Source organism: Hyperoodon ampullatus (genome assembly GCF_949752795.1).
Source record: "Hyperoodon ampullatus genome assembly, chromosome: 1".
Taxonomy (NCBI): Eukaryota; Metazoa; Chordata; class Mammalia; order Artiodactyla; family Ziphiidae; genus Hyperoodon; species Hyperoodon ampullatus.
Window position 1 is genome coordinate 215,083,210 of NC_136914.1, and position 20,468 is coordinate 215,103,677.

Here is a 20,468-nt window from a genome sequence, read left to right on the forward strand (position 1 = left end):
CCCAAAAGAGAACTCTCACTGAAGAATTACATTTTCAAAGCATACATCAGAAGGGCAACAAGGCAAAGTCTGTAATGCTCAAACACAAAATCTCTGGGTCTGACCCCAACAGCTGCTTTGCTCACATCGCAGAATTCTAGAGTGGTAAAATGCAGCCACGGATGCTTTCTTGCATAAGGTGCATGGAGGCGCGCCCCTGCCCCCCACCAAAAGCAGGTACCACGGCCCCAAAGTCTCCTAGTGCCCCCACGAGGAACCCCCCCACCGCCATAGTTCCCTCCTGACACACAGTGGTGGCCTTGCCTCCATCGCTGGCCCCCTGCCCAGGGCAGCAGCAGTAGATCATTGCTGGCAAAAAAGTACAAGTCTCCCACCACGCTGGCCTCCCTGTTTGTGAAGAAGGCACCTGGGGGGGCCTCTGCACTCTGCTAACAACACCCTTCAGCCAGTGCTGAGAATGGGCAGTTCTTTGTCATTTAGGGCAAAGTCACCTCCTCAGAGATGCCCTCCTGACGTCCCTGTGCAGTGGGGTTTCCCTCTCCCCTCTATTTGCCGTCGTATTGGTTTATCTTCTTCAGATTACTTACTGCCATCGAAACCACTTACTTGTTTGCACTCATTATGCCTCCTCCACTAGACTGTAAGCCTCCTGAGTTCAGATCCTCATCTGTCTTACCCATGCCGTGTCCTCAGGACCTCGCTCAGTGTCCAGCCCACAAAAGGTTGACTTGGTAGAACTTTGTTGATAAACAGAAGGAAGAAGTCCTCCTAAGAGCCTTGAAAAAGCATCAAAGACCACAAGGCAGGTCAGAACCGTAAAGCTCCCAAGGAAACCAGCTCGTTGTAGCCCATCAACTTTCAGCCAAGACAGCACATCTGGGGTGGCTGTGAGGAGAGCCGTCAGGATATCATACACCTCCCCCACAGGGCCGTGATGGCACAAAATGCTTAATGAGCGATGCGTGGTTAGAAGCACCGGCCTGGCCCATACACTCTGCTTTGCCGGAGAGGAACAGAAGGGTCTAGCAAAGGAAAGTAACTTTAATGGGACATTCAGAGACTCAAACTCAGGTGTCTGACACGGGCAAAGAATTTCTCAAGCCCCCAGTGCTGGTCCTCTAGGAGTCCGAACACCTCAGTCAATAGAAGCTGGAAGCTGGTAGGGAGGGAGTCTGCTGAAGCCAGCATCCCACACTTGGCACGTGGAGATTCATCAGGAGGGACAGGTGGGATGGTGCCAGGTCCACATCAAGCAGAAAAGCAGAGTCACTGGGGTTGGGGGAGGGATATGTGTATGAGAGGGGCACAGGGGTGAAGGCGGACTGAGAGAGGGAAGGTTCCAAAATGGGCAGGCCAGGGAAGCACAGCTCTGCTGTCATTCCCTGTTACAAAAGGCAGCTCAGAGGAAAGGAAAAAAATTTTTTTTTTTTACAATTACCAAATATAAAACCCCGAGTGTAAATTTTTCTATTTCAGCGTTTCTAAACACCATTTAACTTAGTGAGTGTTTTACATCTAGGGTAAATATTTGCCAGTCACTTCTGGCCCACGTCAGAGTGCTTATCTAAAAAGCTGTTTGGTTCTGCTCCTGATAGGAAAATTCTGCATTCCACCCAGCATACCCACGTGGTGGCATGTGACCCATGAGCACTCTCCTTCCCCCAGTCTCCCAGGTGCACCGAGGACACCAGCAGCCGCTGGATCTGCGTAAGAGCACTTTCTGGAAGGTCTATCTGTGTGCGCTGCCGTTTCTCTTAATTAAGGGCAAGGGCGTGGAGGAACAAGTCCAGGACTGACCCTACGCTTAGGGTGCTACTGCATCAGCTCGGCCAGGCTGCGGCACGTTTGGGGAAATCAAGCAGCTGTGAGGCAGGACCGCAGATGACAGGAGAGGCCTGCGGCTCGCGCACACCACGTGGCGTGGCAGCTCGGTTTTACGGGCCGAACCAGGCATGTCAAGGTGGCAACTACAAATGCACTAAGAGGCCTGCAGAAAGCAGCCACCAACGCTGAGAGAAGTCTAGAAGGATGAGCACAGGGCCCGCCCAGCCCACCCTCGGTGCAGTGCAATGTCTTGAGGCTGATGAGTGAGTTGTTTCTTTAGTAAGAACTTCCTTCATTTTTACTTAAACACAATGTCACATAATTCAGATCCAATTCTCACAGTGATGCTGTAGATATCATCCATGCTGGACAAATCAAGAAACGGAGACTTAAAGCAGTTAAATAACTCACCAAAGTCATGAAACGATGAAGTCGGGATGCAAACCCAGGGCTGACTCCAAACACTTCAGCACGACTCCCCCCCCCAGACTATAAAAATACCTCCCTAAGGTTCTAAACAGGCCTCTTTCTGGTTCCCCACGCTTAAGAGAGAAGGTGAGTTCAACATGAAGCATGTTTGAGTTACAGCCAGGATAACTCAAACACTTGGGGGGCACTACCCAGCAGGCAGCTGGATGGACATATGCTCAAAGAGGGTTCCTCAAACTGAGAGTCCAGAGACTCCAAGGGAAATACTGGTCAGAGCAAGGGACTCGGCAGGAAACCCAGAGGAGCGGCATCGGCACACAGGTGGAATCAGAGACCCTGTGAGCGCCTGTGCACTAGGCGCAGTCAGTCCAGCCCAGGCAGGTACTCAACAAGCTAAACCAGAGTCAAGGGCATGAGAGCATCTGGGAAAATTTCTGACCAAGTCCAGGGTATCCTTCCTAAGCCTCCCTAAAATTCGAAAGGTGCCATTGTTTCTATTCAAATACAAAACGTGCTTAGACCAGAGGTACCTGAGAAACCCTCTTGCATCTGGTTGCTTTTGTTCTTGACCTAGCAATCAAAAAGGCAACAAGCAGAAGAGCATGCAAGGACCTAGGCCTTAGGAGCTGGACAAACCTGGCTTGAACTCGACATCTTCCAAAAACTAGCTGTGTGGCCTTAGGCATGTCACTCAACTTCTCTGAGTTTGGGTTTCCTCTTATATAAGATGTAAATAATGCCCCAATGCCACTCTGGGCCAACACTCAGGATTAAATGAAATAATCTGTGAAGGCATCTGGTATCCTACTGCTGGGCAGCCAGAAGGCATTTCGCAAGTAATGTTTCCCACAATTGCTCTCTGGCAGTCATAGCCAGCTTTGACTCTGACCTCAGAGCTGGGAACTTGAGTTCCTGCGGACCTTCACAGCTAAACCTTCAAGCCTGAAGAGGCTTTCCATGGACATCTCAATCCTTGCTGGCAATGCCTATTTTCCTAAGGAGGAATCTTGTCACACACAAAAAAAGGTATTTCAAAAAGCCGGATCCTCGCAAAAGATACACATGACCAACCAGCCAGCATTCAAGAAGCAGTTGCCACTAAATCCAAAAGGAGGTCATTTCCAGGCAATGCCCTTCTAAAAGAGGATTCTAGAGGGATCTCAAACCCAGACAAAGGGGACTGAGATGAATGGGTAGTGCTCAAGAATTCTGACCCTCACCTGACCCCATGCACAATATAGTAGCAGTAAGTTCACTTTCTCTGCCCAGTGACATAGCCCCCAACAGCTGTGGAATGTCAAAAACAAGGCTGCTTGGGTCTAAAGTTACCCTTCCTCCACCATGAGAGGAAAGAAAACACATTTCTGAGTCTCTCCTTCTTTGTGTTTTGCTTATGAGGAACAAATGTCGACAAGATATAGGATACACTGCTCTGTTTGCCACCAAAATGCACAGAACATAATTTTATATGAAGCTACACCCGCTTAATTGTGATGCATTAAGTATTATGTTCATTGTTTCTGAAAGTGGGTAGAAATGAATAATTTATTTCAGACAAAGGAAACTCTTGAATATGAAATGCCTCATCTTTTAAAATTACAATTTGGAAGACAAGAATGAAAAAATACCCATAGCCAGTGAACCCTATACTGCTAATAGAAAACAATGCTTCGACTGTTTCTACTTTGTTTGCAAACATTACGTTTTTTTAAACATTCTTGAGAATGACCAGGAAAAAGACACACTAGGTTTTCACCATGCTAGCAGCCGCTCAACACGGGGCTAGCGTATCTAATGTTAATTTTCTGTGCTGGGTTTCCTCTCCTTTCCTGCCGCTGACGACTGCCTTGGCTCACCTGGAGTCCACTCCCCAAAGCCCTGCACCCCAGTCTCGGCCACCTCCTTCCAGAGCTTTCTTTTCTTTCCTGCATCCCCGTTCCCTTTGTTGCTCCTTTTCCCGCTCCCTCCTTGGCACTCCCTGTGCTCTGTGCCCTCTTTCTGGTTTCATCATCCCCCCAACAACTAGCACAGTGCCAGGCACAGAGCAGGTTCTCAGAGAATGTGACTACTCTTATTTTTAGAGAAGATAATTGATGTTTTGGACTGAACTGAATTGGTGATCATCATTTCCAGTACGGCTATTGGTGTCTTTTTATTCTTTCAGAGCAGAAAAAAATCTACATCCACTCGATCTACTATTGCTGTTTCATGCTAATTCATTGGGAGAGGAGGCAGAAGGGAGTTAGGGTGCACATCAAAGGAAGCGACTGGCAGTCACTCGCCTACCATTTCCCAAGCACTTTCCAGTGTTCTTCCTAAGTGTCACCACCAATAACCTTATGAATTGGATACTATTATTATCCCCATTTACAGGCAGAGTCTCTATTAACCCAGGGTCCCATAGCTAGTAAGTGCTAGAATGTGGAACTCAAATCTGCGTGTGTTTAACCCCAAAACTCTACTCTTTACCGCTGCTATTCTGCATTTCATAATTTCCTAGGATCACTGGGACCTCATCCCCGGTCCCTCCCCAGCCCCACCCCAATCTCTGGAATGAATACAGATAGACTGCCTGGTGGCTCTTGAGGATACAGCTGCCCAGCTCTGGGTGTGTTCTTACGGGAAATCGGCAGTAGCATCACCTCTCCCCTTTCCCACCCCAACGGTATCATTAAAACAACGTCATAAACACACCCTGGGCTCAAAGAAGGACAGAGAGGGTTTGCTTACTTCTTCGGAGCTGCTCTGTGAGCTGCGGTAATTACTGGCCGCGGGCCCAAAGGCCCTCCCACCTCATCCCTCTCTCACCCGGCTTGCCCTGGGGTTAGCGGGCATCTCTTTCAATTAAGACAACTCCCTGCATTTAGAATCTTTGCGTTTTTATTCAGACAGTCTCTTGTGTAATGTTCTGAAGCAAGTCGAGAATTTAGTGCAGAAAACTGCCAAGTGAGACCCAGGACTAGGGAGCCAGAAGAATAAAATAGTACATAGAAAAGAAACAAGCCATACATCGAGTCCTCCCAACAGGTGGACCACAGACAGGTAGGTCAGGGCCATCTCCCCCAGCCAGGAGGACAGCTCTGGCCTGGAGATCCAAACGCCCATGCCTGACCACTGTCCCCAAATCAGAAAGCAGAAGCCCATCCTGATTTCAGGCTAGAGGGCAGCCCTGGGGTCGGGATTGGGGCTTTGCAGAAGGCAGATGGGGAGCCATTCCTCTGGGGGGTCCAAGACTGTCCACATTCCCACTGACCTCCAGGCTGCCTCCTTTCACCAGCTAGGTCACTCAGTGTCTAAGGGGCCCCACTGAACAATTTTCAATGGCACCCTTTCTCCTGTTACAAGCCAAAATGCCTCTGAGCATGAAGACTTTTCATAACCTGGCTCCAGACCACCCTGCTTCCCGCACTCACTCCTGCTGGCACCTCTCTGCTCTGCTGTCACCTGCTCTCCATGTGCCTCAGTCCCTGCCCAGGACCACCCTGTGAGGCCCAGGCGGCCTCACTGACTGCTGCTCCTCTGCCGGCCTTGGGCACCTAAATGGGGAGCTGTGTGCACTGGGTGCCTTGTGCAACTTTTCCCCCCAAGGAGAAGGTCTGGGAGAGAGAAGCCATCAGGAGCTAAGGCAAACAGGTACCTTCTGAGATGAGGAGTTACCAACCCTAACAGCAGACCTATGTCTTTCTCTAGTCTGGAAGCATCCAGACCCCTGTGTATGCTTTTATGACACAAAACTATATAAAGTTGAGCCATATGAAACGTGTGCTATTCTACCATGTTGACCTACAAAAATGGCAATTTCATATGATTCGACCTAAAAATCCCAACAATGCTGAGTTCCATTAGCCACCATCCTTCCCTGGTTCTGCTGAGACAAAGGCCAAGCCCCTGACCGTGGCAAACCTGCCTCTCTGCCCAGCTCTTCTCCCACCACTGCTCATATTGAGGGCCCCTGCCATAGAAAGCAGCTTATTACAGCACTCTGGACACTCAGTGCCTTTGCCCATGCTGTTGCCGCTGCCTAGAATGCCCTCCCCAACCACCCCTCCTTATCAAACTCCTATCTCCTCCTCAAAGTCCAGTTCAGAGTCCCCTTCAGCAAGCCCTCTCTGACCCATAACTCCATCTAGTCAGTTATTCCCTTCTCAGGGCTACATCTGAGCCTTGTAGGGAGTTTTGCTCATTCACCTACCACTTTGCAACATAACTTATTTGTTTTATACCTAGCCCTAAAACAAAAAAGAGAATTCTTAACAGGCAATGGCAGGGTCCTATTTACCTCTGAATCACCTAAGGCCTCTCACAGTAAGTTCTCAATAAATATGTGATGAATGAATCTGGCAGAAATGCCATTCCATCACACCAAAATACTGAAAATTAAGAGAGATCACAGAAACTGACCAATTCTTCTCTTCATTATATTATACTTATTTTATACATAATATATAATATATATTACATATGTATATATCATACACATACACACATATATATATAAATCAGTACAAAGTGTCTAAGACTTCTTCATGCAGTTTGTGCTCTTGACTTTCAGGGAGTATCTCTCTGGTTATATGTATGCAAATGGACTCTGCAGCACGGGTTCTGGAGCCAGACTTCCTGGGTGAGAACGTGGTTCTGCCCATTCTTAGGCGTGTGCCCTCAGGCCAGTTCCTTACTTGGGTCTCAGTTTCTTATCTACCAAGTGGGGCTAAGAACACCTTCTACTAAACAAGGTGGACACAAGTTATTGCATGTAAAACACCTAGCTCATTGCCTCTCACTGCTGTTGTCATTACTATTTTTATTTCTCTTAAGGTCTCATGGGGAGGGTAACCATTTTCAATTGGGAGTATGTTTAGAGCTCCAGCCTGTTCACTCCTTCTCCCATTCAAATGCCACTTGCCATTCCTAAGCATACAAGAATACAATGGTTCCATCAAGGACTCTCCAGAATTCTCCAGTCTCCCGGTATCTTCTTATAAAGAGTTTATTTGAAACTCATACTAACAGGGATCAATGAAACATTTCATAAACATGGGCTTTAAGAACGCTGCTGGCCTGTTCCTACGAAGAATGCAATCAATACTTATTTTCATACATAATTAACTGTACACAAAACAATCATGTACAAAAGGCAAGAGAAATAACAGTTGGCACGGTGTTTCTTAGACCATTAGGAAGGATGTAAAGGAAAGTAGTACCAGCGTGACGGAAGACAAATGAATAACATATTAGGTCACCTTAAAGTGGGACTAAACTATGTATTCCTTTCTTTACCACTGTGTAATGCTATTTATATGACAACATGACAAAAAAAAATGGCCCTAGGCATTCTGTTCTACTTTAGAAACCTTCCATCTCACACTGAAATGAAAAAAGATACAATCCAGAAATTTCTTCTCTGGTTAATATTTCTGCAGTTCCGCAGGAATGGTTTTAATAGCGAGCATGTTCTGGATTTTGCTTGTCAATTAAGAACCGATCGGAATGCAAGGCTAAATATTAAAATAATAGATACTGGCTTATATTTCAACTTGAAAGGTTTTTTGTCAAATAGTGTTTTAAGGTGGAAGACAGAGGAAGGGAAACTGGGAATTAAGGAGGTAGAGTAGGATCTAGACAGTTCCTCCTTAATAAAGGATCAGGTTGGTACTTAAAATTTCATCACATAACAGTAGAAAGAGCACAGGCTTTGGAGATGCAGAAATAAGATGCGAAACTTAACTCTTCCACTTACTGGCTGTGTGGCACTGAGAAAATTAATCAACCTCTCTGATCTCAGGTTTCCCTCTCAAAAATCAGAGATCATTATATCTACCTTTTAGCGTGGTTGGGGACCAAAAGGAAATAATGGCCTTGAACAGGCAGCCCAGCCTGTGCAGGGCACTCAGGGGCTCCCCAAGGAACTCCTCTCCCCACACTTACCTCCTCTTTAAAGAGACTGCAGGTCTGGAGATAACACAGCTCTAGGACTACAGGCAGAGTCCCAGAGGCAACTGTGGTTTGACCAAAAATAGGCCATTTGACCAAGTGATTAAAAGTCTGTCATATGCTAATGCTTGGACAGGGCGGACTGAGGGCTAATTTAGTAGGAGTAAATTGCAATTGATTTTCGAAGAAATTGCTTGTTCTCTTGCCTTTCCTCAGCTGTGTCACACTCTCTCACCCATAGCTGCCTTTGTCACAGCCAGAACCAACTGAAACACGTGTCAAGGAAGATCTTTTTGAGGCAAAATGTTTAATAATACAAACATCCACACTCACACACACTATAAATATACACACACATGAACAGGCAGATATATACATATATATCTGTGCATGTGTATATACATGTTTATATAGATGTTCTAGAGGGCTCAAGTTTAGAAACAATTCTGTACCATGACCGTACCCTTCTGTGTGTTTTACAAATCCCTTTGTGGTTAGAGAGCTATCCTGAGTCATTTTTATTTTTACAACAGCCTACTATTTGAAGAAAGATCAGAAAAGAGCATACCCCTAAAATCTCCTCTCCATGCTTTCCCCAGCCCAATCTGTGCAAATCCCTGGCTATGAAAAGAAAATGGTTAAAAGATCAAAGAAGATAAAAAATCATAAGAATAAAGGTTAACAGTGGCTGCTTTCACCCCTAATTTCTGATATGGTGATAGACCCTCTTAGAACATTAATTAGAATGGGAAGAGAGATGAAAGAAATGCCCAGGGGACATAATAAATTAGCCCCTTATGCAAATTACCCATTCGTTCTCATCACTGACCCAGCTAGTTGAGTCTCTAAATTACGGGAAGCGGTTAGCTTCTTTAACAAAAAAATTTCAGACAAAAGATTAATTTTTTTTTAACCTGAAGGCTGAGAAGGTGTAAAGAGACAAATAATTTCTCAGTTTTCCTTGCAGACAATTCTGAAGGGGCCAAAAAATATGAATGTCAACATTCTGGCCACTGGCTCCTGTTACCAAACAGAGACCTATTAAATAACCCTTGTTCTGAAACAATTCCAAAACAATGGACAGCCACCCACTTAACTAAAGTCAGAGGCTGTGCTTCTCACCCTAACTGTGTGAACAAAGTCTGGTATCCTAAAAGGGGCCAAGGGGCAGGTGAAGGACAATTTTAAAGGAGGCAGGGAAATGCCAGGAGATGGAGAATTTCAAAAAACCATTTAAAAACAAACACATACCTAATTTTCCTTGTCATCACTGTCCTAGACAATTTATGTTTTACTGTCCTAGAAATTTATGGAACTCTCAGTTTTCTTATCAGTAAAATAAGGGGATTGGACTAGAATGACCTCCAAAAGTCCTACGGCACCTACAATCCAGGGATTTTATTATTCCTTTGTTTTCACACAGTACTTCTGATAATTTAATTTGTTTAAATATAATCTTATGACATGCATTTTGGCTTCTGAACTCACTCCTGGCTTCCTACTATCATTTTCCCCATTTCCTTATTTTCTCCTCTTATTTCTTATTTTATCTTCTTCCATGTATTCAAGTGAGATGCTTTAAATACATTCTGGTTCAAAGTAAGGTACATATTGAATAAATCATACTTTATAAATGTTATTAATATGAAAAATATACATGGCAAGATGACGAGTTTCTCTAGCGTGAAGAAAAGGCTAGAAAGAAAAACTGTAAGTCACAGAATAATACAAGATTCAATATGCAGGCCCTTAGAGAAAGAAGTAAAATATGTTACCGGTCATCCTCATCCACTGCCCTCATTTTACAAGAGGAGATGTCTCTAAGGAAGGGAAGACACTTGTCCAAGTCACCAGCTAGTTAGAGGTAAAGCTGGAAGCAGAACACCATCTCCTGACTCCCGGACCAGTGCTCTTTGGACCAAACAATCCCGGTAACTTCTCTAGAGAATTCGCCACTGTATCCCAAAGAACAAAAATGGACACCCTTTGGAAAGAATAAGCTTTGACAGCAGAAAAATTAAGAGATGGCAGAAAGAAATACTTCAGAGGACTAAGAAAAAGGAATGAGGACAGACATATTGGCTATAAATAATTTTGCACCTTGTAACAATCTTCAGTTCATGCAATTACCTGTCACTCACTGATGTTTTATCTCCCCTCTTCTGGTAACGGGACCTACAGTAACTCTATGCAAAACATTTCACTGTCTCTAAGTTCACAGCCTGCACTGGAACATTCTGGCCTCTGCCAGAAGTATCTAGACAGTGGAATGACCTGACGCTTTACTGATGAAACTTCTTGAGGTTGACAGTTAATCTAAATAATAAAATTTGCCTTTAGGAAGTGGCCAGTGACACAAGAAGACACAGATTCCTCAGGTCATAAGGCAGGTAATAAGAAAGCGTGTGTAGACTGCAACTCCATTTTTGTAAAAAAGAAAAAAAAAAGATAAATATATATGTATACACACACACATATATATTCATATATATATATATATAGGAAAAAAACCTGAAAAGACTTGTATCAGATGTTTACAGTGGTTATCTTTGAGAGCAGAGACTATGAGTGGTTTAAATTTGCTTTCCTTTTCTATCTGTTTGTAATTTCTTATTGCTGTACAATAAAAATGGGTCGCTGAGGGGCTGGAGAGCGAGAGGATAAAAGCCAAAAGTAGTGGTGTGTGAAAGTGAAATGTAAGTGTACTTAGCAGAGCCTGTGAAGACGGAAGCCTCTCCCAGCTTTAAGGCATGCCCTTCTCAGGGAGCAGTAATTCTCCCTGCTATGAGGGGCACTGCAAAGAAGATTTATGGGGAGAGGTTAGAAGAATGGGAATCAGTCAAGTTGAGAAGGGTAGGCTGATCACAAGAATCTTTAAGCACAGGAAGAGCTCCCACCCCGGGTGATAGCCAGCTGCAGCAAACTCACCTCCAACCAAAGAGCTTAAGGAAGGATAGGGCCCCAGAGGAACAGGGGGATTCAGAGCAGGAAAAAGGAAGACCTTCCCCAAAGGGGATTTAAGACTCAAACTGGGTTATTAAGAGATAGGGCTTCCTCCAGGGCCCTTTATATATTGGATAGATTTCTTATTTCTTGTCCAAGCCAGTTTATGAGCAGGCTTCCTGAAGGCTTGGGGTTGCTATCCTTTTCAAGACATAGGATCCTTGTTCCCTGATCCGGGAATACGGTCTGCGGAAAAAGAGTCCCACTCTTGGAGTCAGGAGTGAGCCAACAGCTAACACGGCCTTGGTACAGCATTAAAAATGACGGAGATTTGGGCTTCCCTGGTGGCACAGTGGTTGAGGGTCCGCCTGCCGATGCGGGGGACGTGGGTTCGTGCCCCGGTCCAGGAGGATCCCACATGCCGCGGAGCAGCTGGGCCCGTGAGCCGTGGCCGCTGAGCCTGCGCATCCGGAGCCTGTGCTCCGCAACGGGAGAGGCCACAACAGTGAGAGGCCCGCGTACCACAAAAAAAAAAAAAAAAAAAAAAGACTGAGATTTATTGAGGACCAATTATAGTTCAGGCACTAAGCAAGGCATTTTACATATAGCCTTTTTAATTCCCAAGAACCTGTAAGGGAGGCATTATCATCATCTCATCTTACATCCAAGAAGTCTGAGGTACAATGAGATCAAATGACCTGCCCAAGACAAAGTAAGCAGCAGAGCTGGGGATGCACCCAGGTGAGTGGAATTCCAGAGCACACGTTCTTTCACCATCGCGTACAAAGATGAAGAGGCGTGAAGCTGCCCAGAGCACTGGTGGGACAGCAGCCGGTCAACCTGGGTTGTTTAGACATGGGGTCGCTGGGGTGAGATAGAAGGTCGATTAATAGAAGAATCTACGAAGGGAGACTGAAACCAGATCATTCCTGGAAGTCACCAAGGTGTTAAGGTAATATCTGGCAATGGGTGGCCAGGTTGGACTGGGAGAGACTAGACACAAGGGTGGGGCCAGTAAGAAGGCCAATGCAAAGTTCAAGTAAAAGATAAGGTGGGTAGATTAAGGGAATGGAGAGAGAAGAGCAATCCAAAAGGCAGCAGGCAATTTCAGCAGGACTTAGTGATGGGTCCAGTGGAAGAAGTGAGGAGGGTAGAGGAGATGCTGGAGATGATTCCAAAGCTCGTGAGTTAGGCAGATAACGTCATTATATAAGACAGGAGACTCAGGAAGAGAGGATGTAAGGAGAAAAGGGGAGGGATGATGAGACCCTTTTTGGATGTGCTGAATTTGAAGTAACTGAGATACATCCAGATGGAATCATCCAGGATTCAGCTGGAAATGCTGGTTTAGAGCTCAGGAGAGGGTGGCGTAGGAGGAGAGGCTCTGGGTCATCGTTGTACATGGTAGCTGAGGTCCCAGAGATGGATGAGGTCTGTCCAGAGAGTATGCACTAGAGAAAGAGGCTGACACTGATCTCCCCAAAGGCAGGGCCAAGTAAAGGTTCTGGAGGTGACCCTCCAGCAGTGTGGCCCTGGCCAAATTGCTTCCCCTCTTTGAACTTCAGTTCTGTAAAAGCAGAGGATGAGACGATCTCTAAGTCCTTTCTCTGATATTCAACCACTCATGGTTAATGAGACGCCTGCTCAGAACCAGGAAAGATGCTCGGTGCTGAGCGAACACCCGCCACGACAAGCAAATCCCCGACTTTCCAGTGGGAAAGACAGACACAGAAATAAGTCCTCTTGATAGTCTGTGATTAACAGCTATCATAAAGGCAAGAGTGAATTGCAGCATGAGAGAGTCCTGAGTGGAGGTGCCTGTCGGGGGAATGCCAGCATGGCCCTCAGAGATGAAACCTGATCTTGGTCTTGAAGAACTAAGAGAAACCTCCCAAACAAAGGCAAAGCCAAGTGTCAAGGCATGGGAAAGTGAACGCACCTGAAATACCTGGGAATGGATTCCTCAGTGAGCTTGACTGGAGAGGTGATGTGGCTTAGAGAGGAAGGGCGGGGCCAAGCTAGCCTACAAAGGAATGTACCATATGCCAGGATAGATGAAAAAGAACTTAAAGGAGTTCTCAAATATAGTGACAACACAATTAGAGAGATGAGTGGAAAGGAGAGGGCCACCATATACCCCTAGCAGCTGGTGTTTACAAGCCCTTCTCTCTTATCATGATTTGACAAGACAGCAGATGATCTTATACGGCTCTTCTTCAACATACAAAAATTTTAAGCAAGTCTTTGTTTAATAGTTACACATATATGATGGTACATTAAAAGAGAAATGCTAAACATGGCTCCTTATTGATAGCAGCATTCAAAAAGGGGACAGACTCGGGCTTCCCTGGTGGCGCAGTGGTTGAGAGTCCGCCTGCCGATGCAGGCGACAGGGGCTCATGCCCCAGTCTGGGAAGATCCCACATGCCGCGGAGCGGCTGGGCCTGTGAGCCATGGCCGTTGAGCCTGCGCGTCCGGAGCCTGTGCTCCGCAACGGGAGATGCCACAACAGTGAGAGGCCCGCGTACCGCAAAAAAAAAAAAAAAAAAAAAGCCGGGAGGACAGGCTCAAAAGAGAGTTTAGGGGCATCTGATTCTGGGCAAGGCATTTCCCATTACTTGGGGGCCAATCTCAAGATCCTAAGGCTTCCTGGGAAGGTCTAAGCCACTCCTGGGACTTGGTAGGGAAATGGTGGCAAAGCCAGAGACGTAGAACTTTGTCGTTCACCAAATCAGATTTAGGATGTTCAAATCCCAGCATCAGGACCAATAAAGATGTTAAAAAAAAAAAAAAAAAATCCCAGCATCACTCTTTCCCCATGATCTCTCCACTTGACTCTTGTTTACAATACCATCAACTTTGATTACATTTTAGGAAGGTCTGGCATTTCTTTATTCTTCTCTACAAAATCTAACCTCCCAATCAATACTTTTAAACATTGGAGCCCTTTTTTTCATCTCTCGCTGCCATAGACAGCCTTACATCCTCCCTCTGATCCTCCATCTTCAGGCTTTTCTCCGCACCCATTGCACTTTCCAAATTTCTCACTGCTTTGCTCTCGCCCTCCAGAGAGTCCAAAAACATTGCAAACAGGCTCATCTTCCTTTCAAATCACTCTTTCTTGCTGCTTCTTGAACGTTTGTGAAGAAGAAAAGGTGAGGCAGAATGGAGGTTAAAGAGCAGAGTCGTGGCTGAGAGACACGGATGTGAAACACCACCTGATAGCTCCATCCTCTGGGCCTCTGAGCGCCCACAGAGCTCTGCCCTCTTGGCTCCCAAGACACTTTCCTTGTTCTCTCCCCTCCTCCGACGTCCTCGTGCACTGGTTCACTTTTTCCGTTGTGTCCTCTAGCCCACTGCCTGGTGAGACCCCTAAAAACTGCACCAGCATCCACTCACAGAAAAGGCACTTCCTAGAGCCCTTCAAAGTGCCTTACAGGCCAAGGCTTCCGCTTCCGCTATTGCGTTTCCAGGAGAATAATCCCTTCAACCTCCCACTGCAATTCTCACCAGACTAGGCTGCTTTATTTCCCTTCTGTAGCTCAGGCCTCAGATGACAGTTTTTAGATTCTACCTTATTTTTGTTCCCTTCCTTGTTCCCGCCATGGATAACACCTCAATATGGCCTTTTAACTGGTGATCAAGTAAACAATGGCAAAGGTGGCCATGGGTTTGAAGAGTCCAAAGAAAATGGAAACTCAAGAACGTCAAACATGTCTTGTTTGGTGAGAGGATTCAGCTCACACTTAGTGTATGTGGATAAACATCCTCTTCCCCTTGGGCAGAGAAATCCAAATATGGAAACTCTGATTACTACCCTATCTGTAAAAGGCAAAGGCCCTGTGGTCCTGGTTTCCTCAGAGACTCTCAAGACAGAGAGATTCTCATCAACAGCAACACTCATCATCCTGATCCTCCGTCCCTGTCCATCCTACAAATGCCAAACTGGATAATATGCATTACTCAATGACTTAAAACCTCTTAAGGCTCCATTTGGCTTTCCTATACCCACTTAAGGAATACAGTCACTGTCAGAGGTCAAAGCTCATTACAGCTGGAACCTAAATCCAACGCCCTTGAGATATAAAATGTAGCTCTAGACAAGACCTTCCTGGCTCTGAGTAATTCATTATGGCTTCTGGGACCTCGGTAGGCTGGGTCTCACAAACTGAGGGTCATATTTGCTATGAAAAGACACCAGTTTGAGAGAGGGATCCAAAAAAATGAATGAGGGGGACTTGGTCCACGTGGAAGAATTTCTGACACTCACCAAAGAAATCCAGACAAGTCAGTGGTATCCGAGAATGACCAAGTCACTTTAAGTGGAGAATGAATGCAAGGATTGAAAAGAGCAAATGGAGGAGCACAGAGGAGGGCTGTTAGGACTGGAGATCTTTACTCCAATGGCCTCATTATACCAAGAAAAGAGAGACCCAGAGAGGGAGAAATGAGTCTATTGCAGCCCTATAGCTCATAACAGTTTTGAAACTAAAACCCAAATGAACCTTCCCCCTTACCTACTTCCTCACTCTCACTGTCCCTGGGGAGGTTCGTATCCTTCCAGGCGTCAGTGCAAAGACTGAGGAGTAATGCTTCCTCAGTAATGCAGGCAGCCAGCAAGAGGCACTGCCCCTCACGGTGCTAGGAAGGCCAGGTTGGTTTCTGGCACCCCATCCTAGTTCCTACTGACCTGCTCCCATGAGAGCTCAGATGGTCGTATACTCTTGTCTGTGCATCCCCGCTTCACTGCCTTCAGCCACTGTCCTGGCTGGGCCAAAGGGACAGACGGCATTAATAGGGATTTGCGGTGGAAGTTATCAGCTTTATTCAGGATAATATATGAACACCTCTGATACTAAACTTGTCCCCTTATATTTTATCCTGAAACAGACCACACACACACACACACACACACACACACACACACTTGTCCTCTGAACCAAAAGCATAATATAGAGGAGTGCTTCTCAAGCTTCATGTGCATATGAAGCACCCAGCCCAGGGATCTTCTTAAAATGCAAATTCTCATTCAGTAGCTCTGGGATGGAGCCTGAGATTCCACACTTCTAACAAACTCCCAGGTGATGTCAGCGCTGCTGGTCTGAGGACCACATTCTGAGCAGCAAGGGGCAGATGTTACAAAATCTTGCAAACAAATATAGGTTTAAATTCTCGTTCCACCAATTAGGAGCTCTGTGATCTTGGGCTGGTTTCCTAAGTTCACCCTGCCTCAATCATCTCATCTCTAAAATGGAAATAACAATATCTAAGATGCACTTGATGATGACTACAGAAGTTAATGATGAAGAGATCTTAAACAGTACCTGGAACATAATAAGAGCTTAATAAATGTCAATTGCTGACTGCCTCTAAGATTCACGAGGGCAGATATGACATCTGTCGGGCTCACTGCCAAAATCCCAAAGGCGAGAATGTATGTAGAATGGATGTCCGTGAATGAATGAATGAATGAATGTGTGTATAATACACCCACACATAATTTCAGTATTTACATACTTCCTTGGTTCTATGTCTTTCTGCAGGAAAACATAAAACATTTAGAACACCAGAACACTCTCACCAGTACCAAACCACCATACCTCATAGAAACAAATTCAACATGAACCACCATGGTTGACCAAGAAACATACAATTTGTGATGGCTATATATACTTGAGAAAAAGTCTTAACTGTAAACAAAAAAAGTCAACATCAGTCTGGAATCTGTATGTCATTAAGGGAAATCACTGCCTTACTCATTATTTATGGGACTGTCTGAATGCAGATGTTATGAAAAACTTAGTTCGAAAACTAAGGTCACTTCCAAACCACATGTAGATTTGCAAAGAGAGACAAAACAGACTATGGGAACTGAGACCACTTTTGAAAGGTCAGTAATACATTCTCCTGTATATGTACACACTTGCTCAGGAAAAATTAGAAACAACAAAAAACAGAACTGTTAACAAACGGTTGAGCTTAATCTTTTAAATCAAAGGCAGACAAGTGAGTCCAACCAAAATTCTTCAACAATCTAAGATTATCTTCAGGCGTCTCGTAAAGTAAAGTGGCATCATTTAAACATATCCCATTTCCAGGGAGGCACTGTGTACTGTAGGCAGCAAGAAGGGAATACGATTGCCACCTACAGACAGAAGTGGCACTCCCTTTGCAAGAGTTGGCCAATCATATTTTAATGTGGAAAAAAAAATTCAACAAAGTCACCTCCTTCCAACCTCTCTCAAACCACCACACAACATTACTTCATTTAGAATTACTTTCAAGTCATACAATCATCTCTAGGCATTCTGCCTCTTCATTATCATCATCCTATTTCTAATTTCCCAGAAACACTGTGCCATTCAACTATCTACTTATACACTACTTGAGAGCCAAAGAGAATGTAAGCCAATGGATTTCAAGCAGGTGAAGGCATCAGAGTGGAAGTATAAATCTGCTTACCTGGTATGAATGGGACTACCCGGAATATATCAGACAATCTGCTGTTAACTGGTTCATATGGGGAATCTTCAAGCAGATCATTGCCTAAAAACAACAGAAAGATTGGGCTCAGATCTGGAAAATAGACATATTTCAGCCAGTTTTTGTTACTGAATCTGAATTCTAATTGTGTAACAAAAAGATGCTGAAACTTTCAAAGATTTCAAATGCATCTATTTGGCTCTGGTTATTTCTTTTCATTCCCTCTGCCTCTGTTGTCCTTGCTCTCCCCATAGTGCCATGAAAACATTGGAGAGCAACCCAGCCTGAACTTGCCAGAAAATTCTCCCACTCTTTGCAAAGGAATGAAATCAGAGAGGAAGGAACCCGTGACATCACAAGCCCAGCATGCCTCCAGGAGCCAATAGAAGAAAGCTGGCAAGAAAGCTGGCCCAAAAGCTGGCCCTTTTTCTTACTCCCAAAAAATGGCATGCAGTCAGAAAGCAGGTACTCTGGCTATTAAACACTCAGTCTCCGAAACAGGTTTTCATTAATAGGTTCTGGAGGAAGTGGCAGCTGAGAGGTCAAATCTGTATATTACAAATTTTCAGCCTGAGACTCAGTGGAGAATGAATGCACTGAATGTTTGAGTTAGATTTACAAACATGAGCCACCTCTGGCACACAAGGACCAAAAAATTGCCCTTGTAATGGATGGCTATGACAAGTAGACCTTACCCTCTCTGAGCCACTTCTGCATTAACCAAGGCTGAACTACACCAGCTGGTTTAAGACTCAGCTAATCTAAGATGACAAAAATTTTTTTTTCCCACATCTGCCTTTGATCAGGTTTGAGGGAGGTAAAGATAGAATAGATTCCACTGGACCTTTCATTCTCAATTCTTTATCTTATGTTAGTATAGATAGAAGGAAAAAAGAGAGGGGGAAACTCCAGGCAAGATGCAGTGCAAGCCTTTGGATTATTCTGTGAAGCCAGGCCTTTAACGGATTCCTACTTCGATGTTCTGACCAAGTTTCAAAGAGGTCAGCGGGGTCCCTGGGATGTCCCTTCACCCGCTCACGGGTTTTCCAACCACCAGACCAGCAGCAAACACCAGCTGCCCACGTCCCTGGGGGCCATTGAAAGGTCCTCATTCTGCAGCTGGGGAGAAGTGAGTGGAGGATGAGGTCAGCCGGACCCCGGGCCTAGGGACCCGCCTGCCTTCAGGGGCTGGGGGAGGGGGGAAGAAGACGGTCGCGTACCCTGCAGGCTCTGGTACATGCTCCAGTAGATGCGCAGACAGTTCTTCTCCTTCTTCATACCCCGCTTGCAGCGGCAGTTGTAAAGCGACTTCTGTTTGAGGGCCTCCATGGCGCTGCGGCACTCGTCCTTGGCCTCCAGGCCCGATGTCAAGCTGAAGTTGGTCTCCTTGCCCGCCACGCACTGCCTGAGCGTGCGGTACTTGGTGCTGCAGCTCTGCTCCTTCAAGCACTGATCGCTGGCTTTCACGCAGTCCAGGCGGTCCCCGCCGCTGACCTCGGCCGACAGGAGCACGTCTTGGGGGGGAGGGGAGGGAGCGTGAGTGAGGCTGGGCTGGGGCGCGGTGCGCCAGCCGTGGGGGAGGACGCGCGCAGAAGCAGCCTTCTGCGGCTCCCGGCTCCCGGAGCGCGTCCGCCCCCCTACGCCTGGGAGTCCACCTTCCCGTCCGGGCACCTCCTGCCGCTAGTCTCCCCCTACCCAACCCCCAGGGCGCCCCGAGGCTTTGCGGGCTTTTCGCAGTTTGCCCGCGAGCCAACGCTGCCCACCGCGCGTGCAGGCCCTGCCGCCCCAGGACCGACCAGCCTCAGCGGCTGCTCGGCCTCCAGGGCCGCCCTCCCGCCGTCCCCGGCTCCAGCCACTCTCTCGGCCCGGCCCGACTGAAGCCCGGGGGCTTTCGGCAGGGGAGAACGGCGGCGGGCTGGGAGTTGCACGCGGAGAGGGCGAGCCCTGATACCCGGCCCGCCCGGCGGGGAGCACCGAGATGCTATTCCGGGAAAAGTTTTCCCTTCCAAGTTTGCTCTCCTAGCCCGGTGCTCGCCCACACCCCACCTGCCCCCCCGCGCCTCCGCAAGCTCCCCGGGACTTGCAAGGGGCGTCGGGCTTGGGGCTGGAAGGCTCGGACGCTTTAATTTCCCGCCAGGCTAGGTCATTAAAAACGTAGGAAACAAAAACCTAGGAAGAAAAGCTGCGGGCAAGGGTCGCGCCGCCCCTGCCCCACCCCCCAGCCCGGGGTGCTGAGGATTCAGGATCCCCTTCCCCAAAACGAAACTTCGCCGACCCACACCCACCGCGCCCGCGCCGCAATTTTTTTTTCGGGGTGGGGGCTGGGGGGCTGCTTCTAGTACTCTCCAAGAAGACTCAGCGGATAAGAAAGCTAGCGGCGGCCTCGACTTACCCAGAAGCGGCAGTACGAAGTACAGGGTCGCCAAGAACATGGTGCCGGCGCGCAGCTGGTCCCCGCCCCCCCGAAAATCCAGAGCTGCCGCTGGGTCTCGCCGAGGGAGCTCAGCATGCAGCGATACCCGGACGGCCGCGCTGCTCTAGCCGCCCAAAGTTCAGCTCCATCCAATGCGAGAGAAAACTCCCCGGTCCGTCCGCCGCTACCGCCGCCGGCGACTCAGCTCCGGGCGGGCTGCTGGCGAGAGGGCGGGAGGCGGTTCCGCTTTTAGGGGTTCAGGTCCGACCCAACCTGGAAGGGAGAGCGCGCTTTGAAACGAGAGCGGAGAGTGCTGGAGCCTCCCCCGCCCCTCGGCCCTCCCCTGTTCCCGCCTAGGGGGACTTTTTAGCGCCCGGGTGAGGTCCCACCCCCTGCCCGGGTCGGGGCGCGGGGAGGGGGTGCCGGGGGTGCATGTGCGTGTATT

At 47.1% G+C, this 20,468-nt stretch overlaps 1 protein-coding gene across 2 annotated transcripts in view; it reads right to left on the reverse strand.

Annotated features, from left to right (window-relative positions):
* GFRA1 (GDNF family receptor alpha 1) overlaps positions 1-20,119 on the reverse strand; it is a gene marked incomplete at both ends in the record, with an annotated part of 219,508 nt that extends 199,389 nt beyond the window's left edge. Inside the window, 3 exons of one of the 2 annotated variants that reach the window (XM_079703792.1) lie at positions 17,590-17,673; positions 18,831-19,124; positions 20,003-20,119. In XM_079703792.1, coding sequence (XP_079559918.1) covers positions 17,590-17,673; positions 18,831-19,124; positions 20,003-20,042 — 418 coding nt within the window. The remainder of the gene's footprint in view (positions 1-17,589; positions 17,674-18,830; positions 19,125-20,002) is intronic. The other variant, XM_079703793.1, reaches the window with a different exon arrangement.
* Between the last annotated feature and the right edge of the window lie 349 nt (positions 20,120-20,468).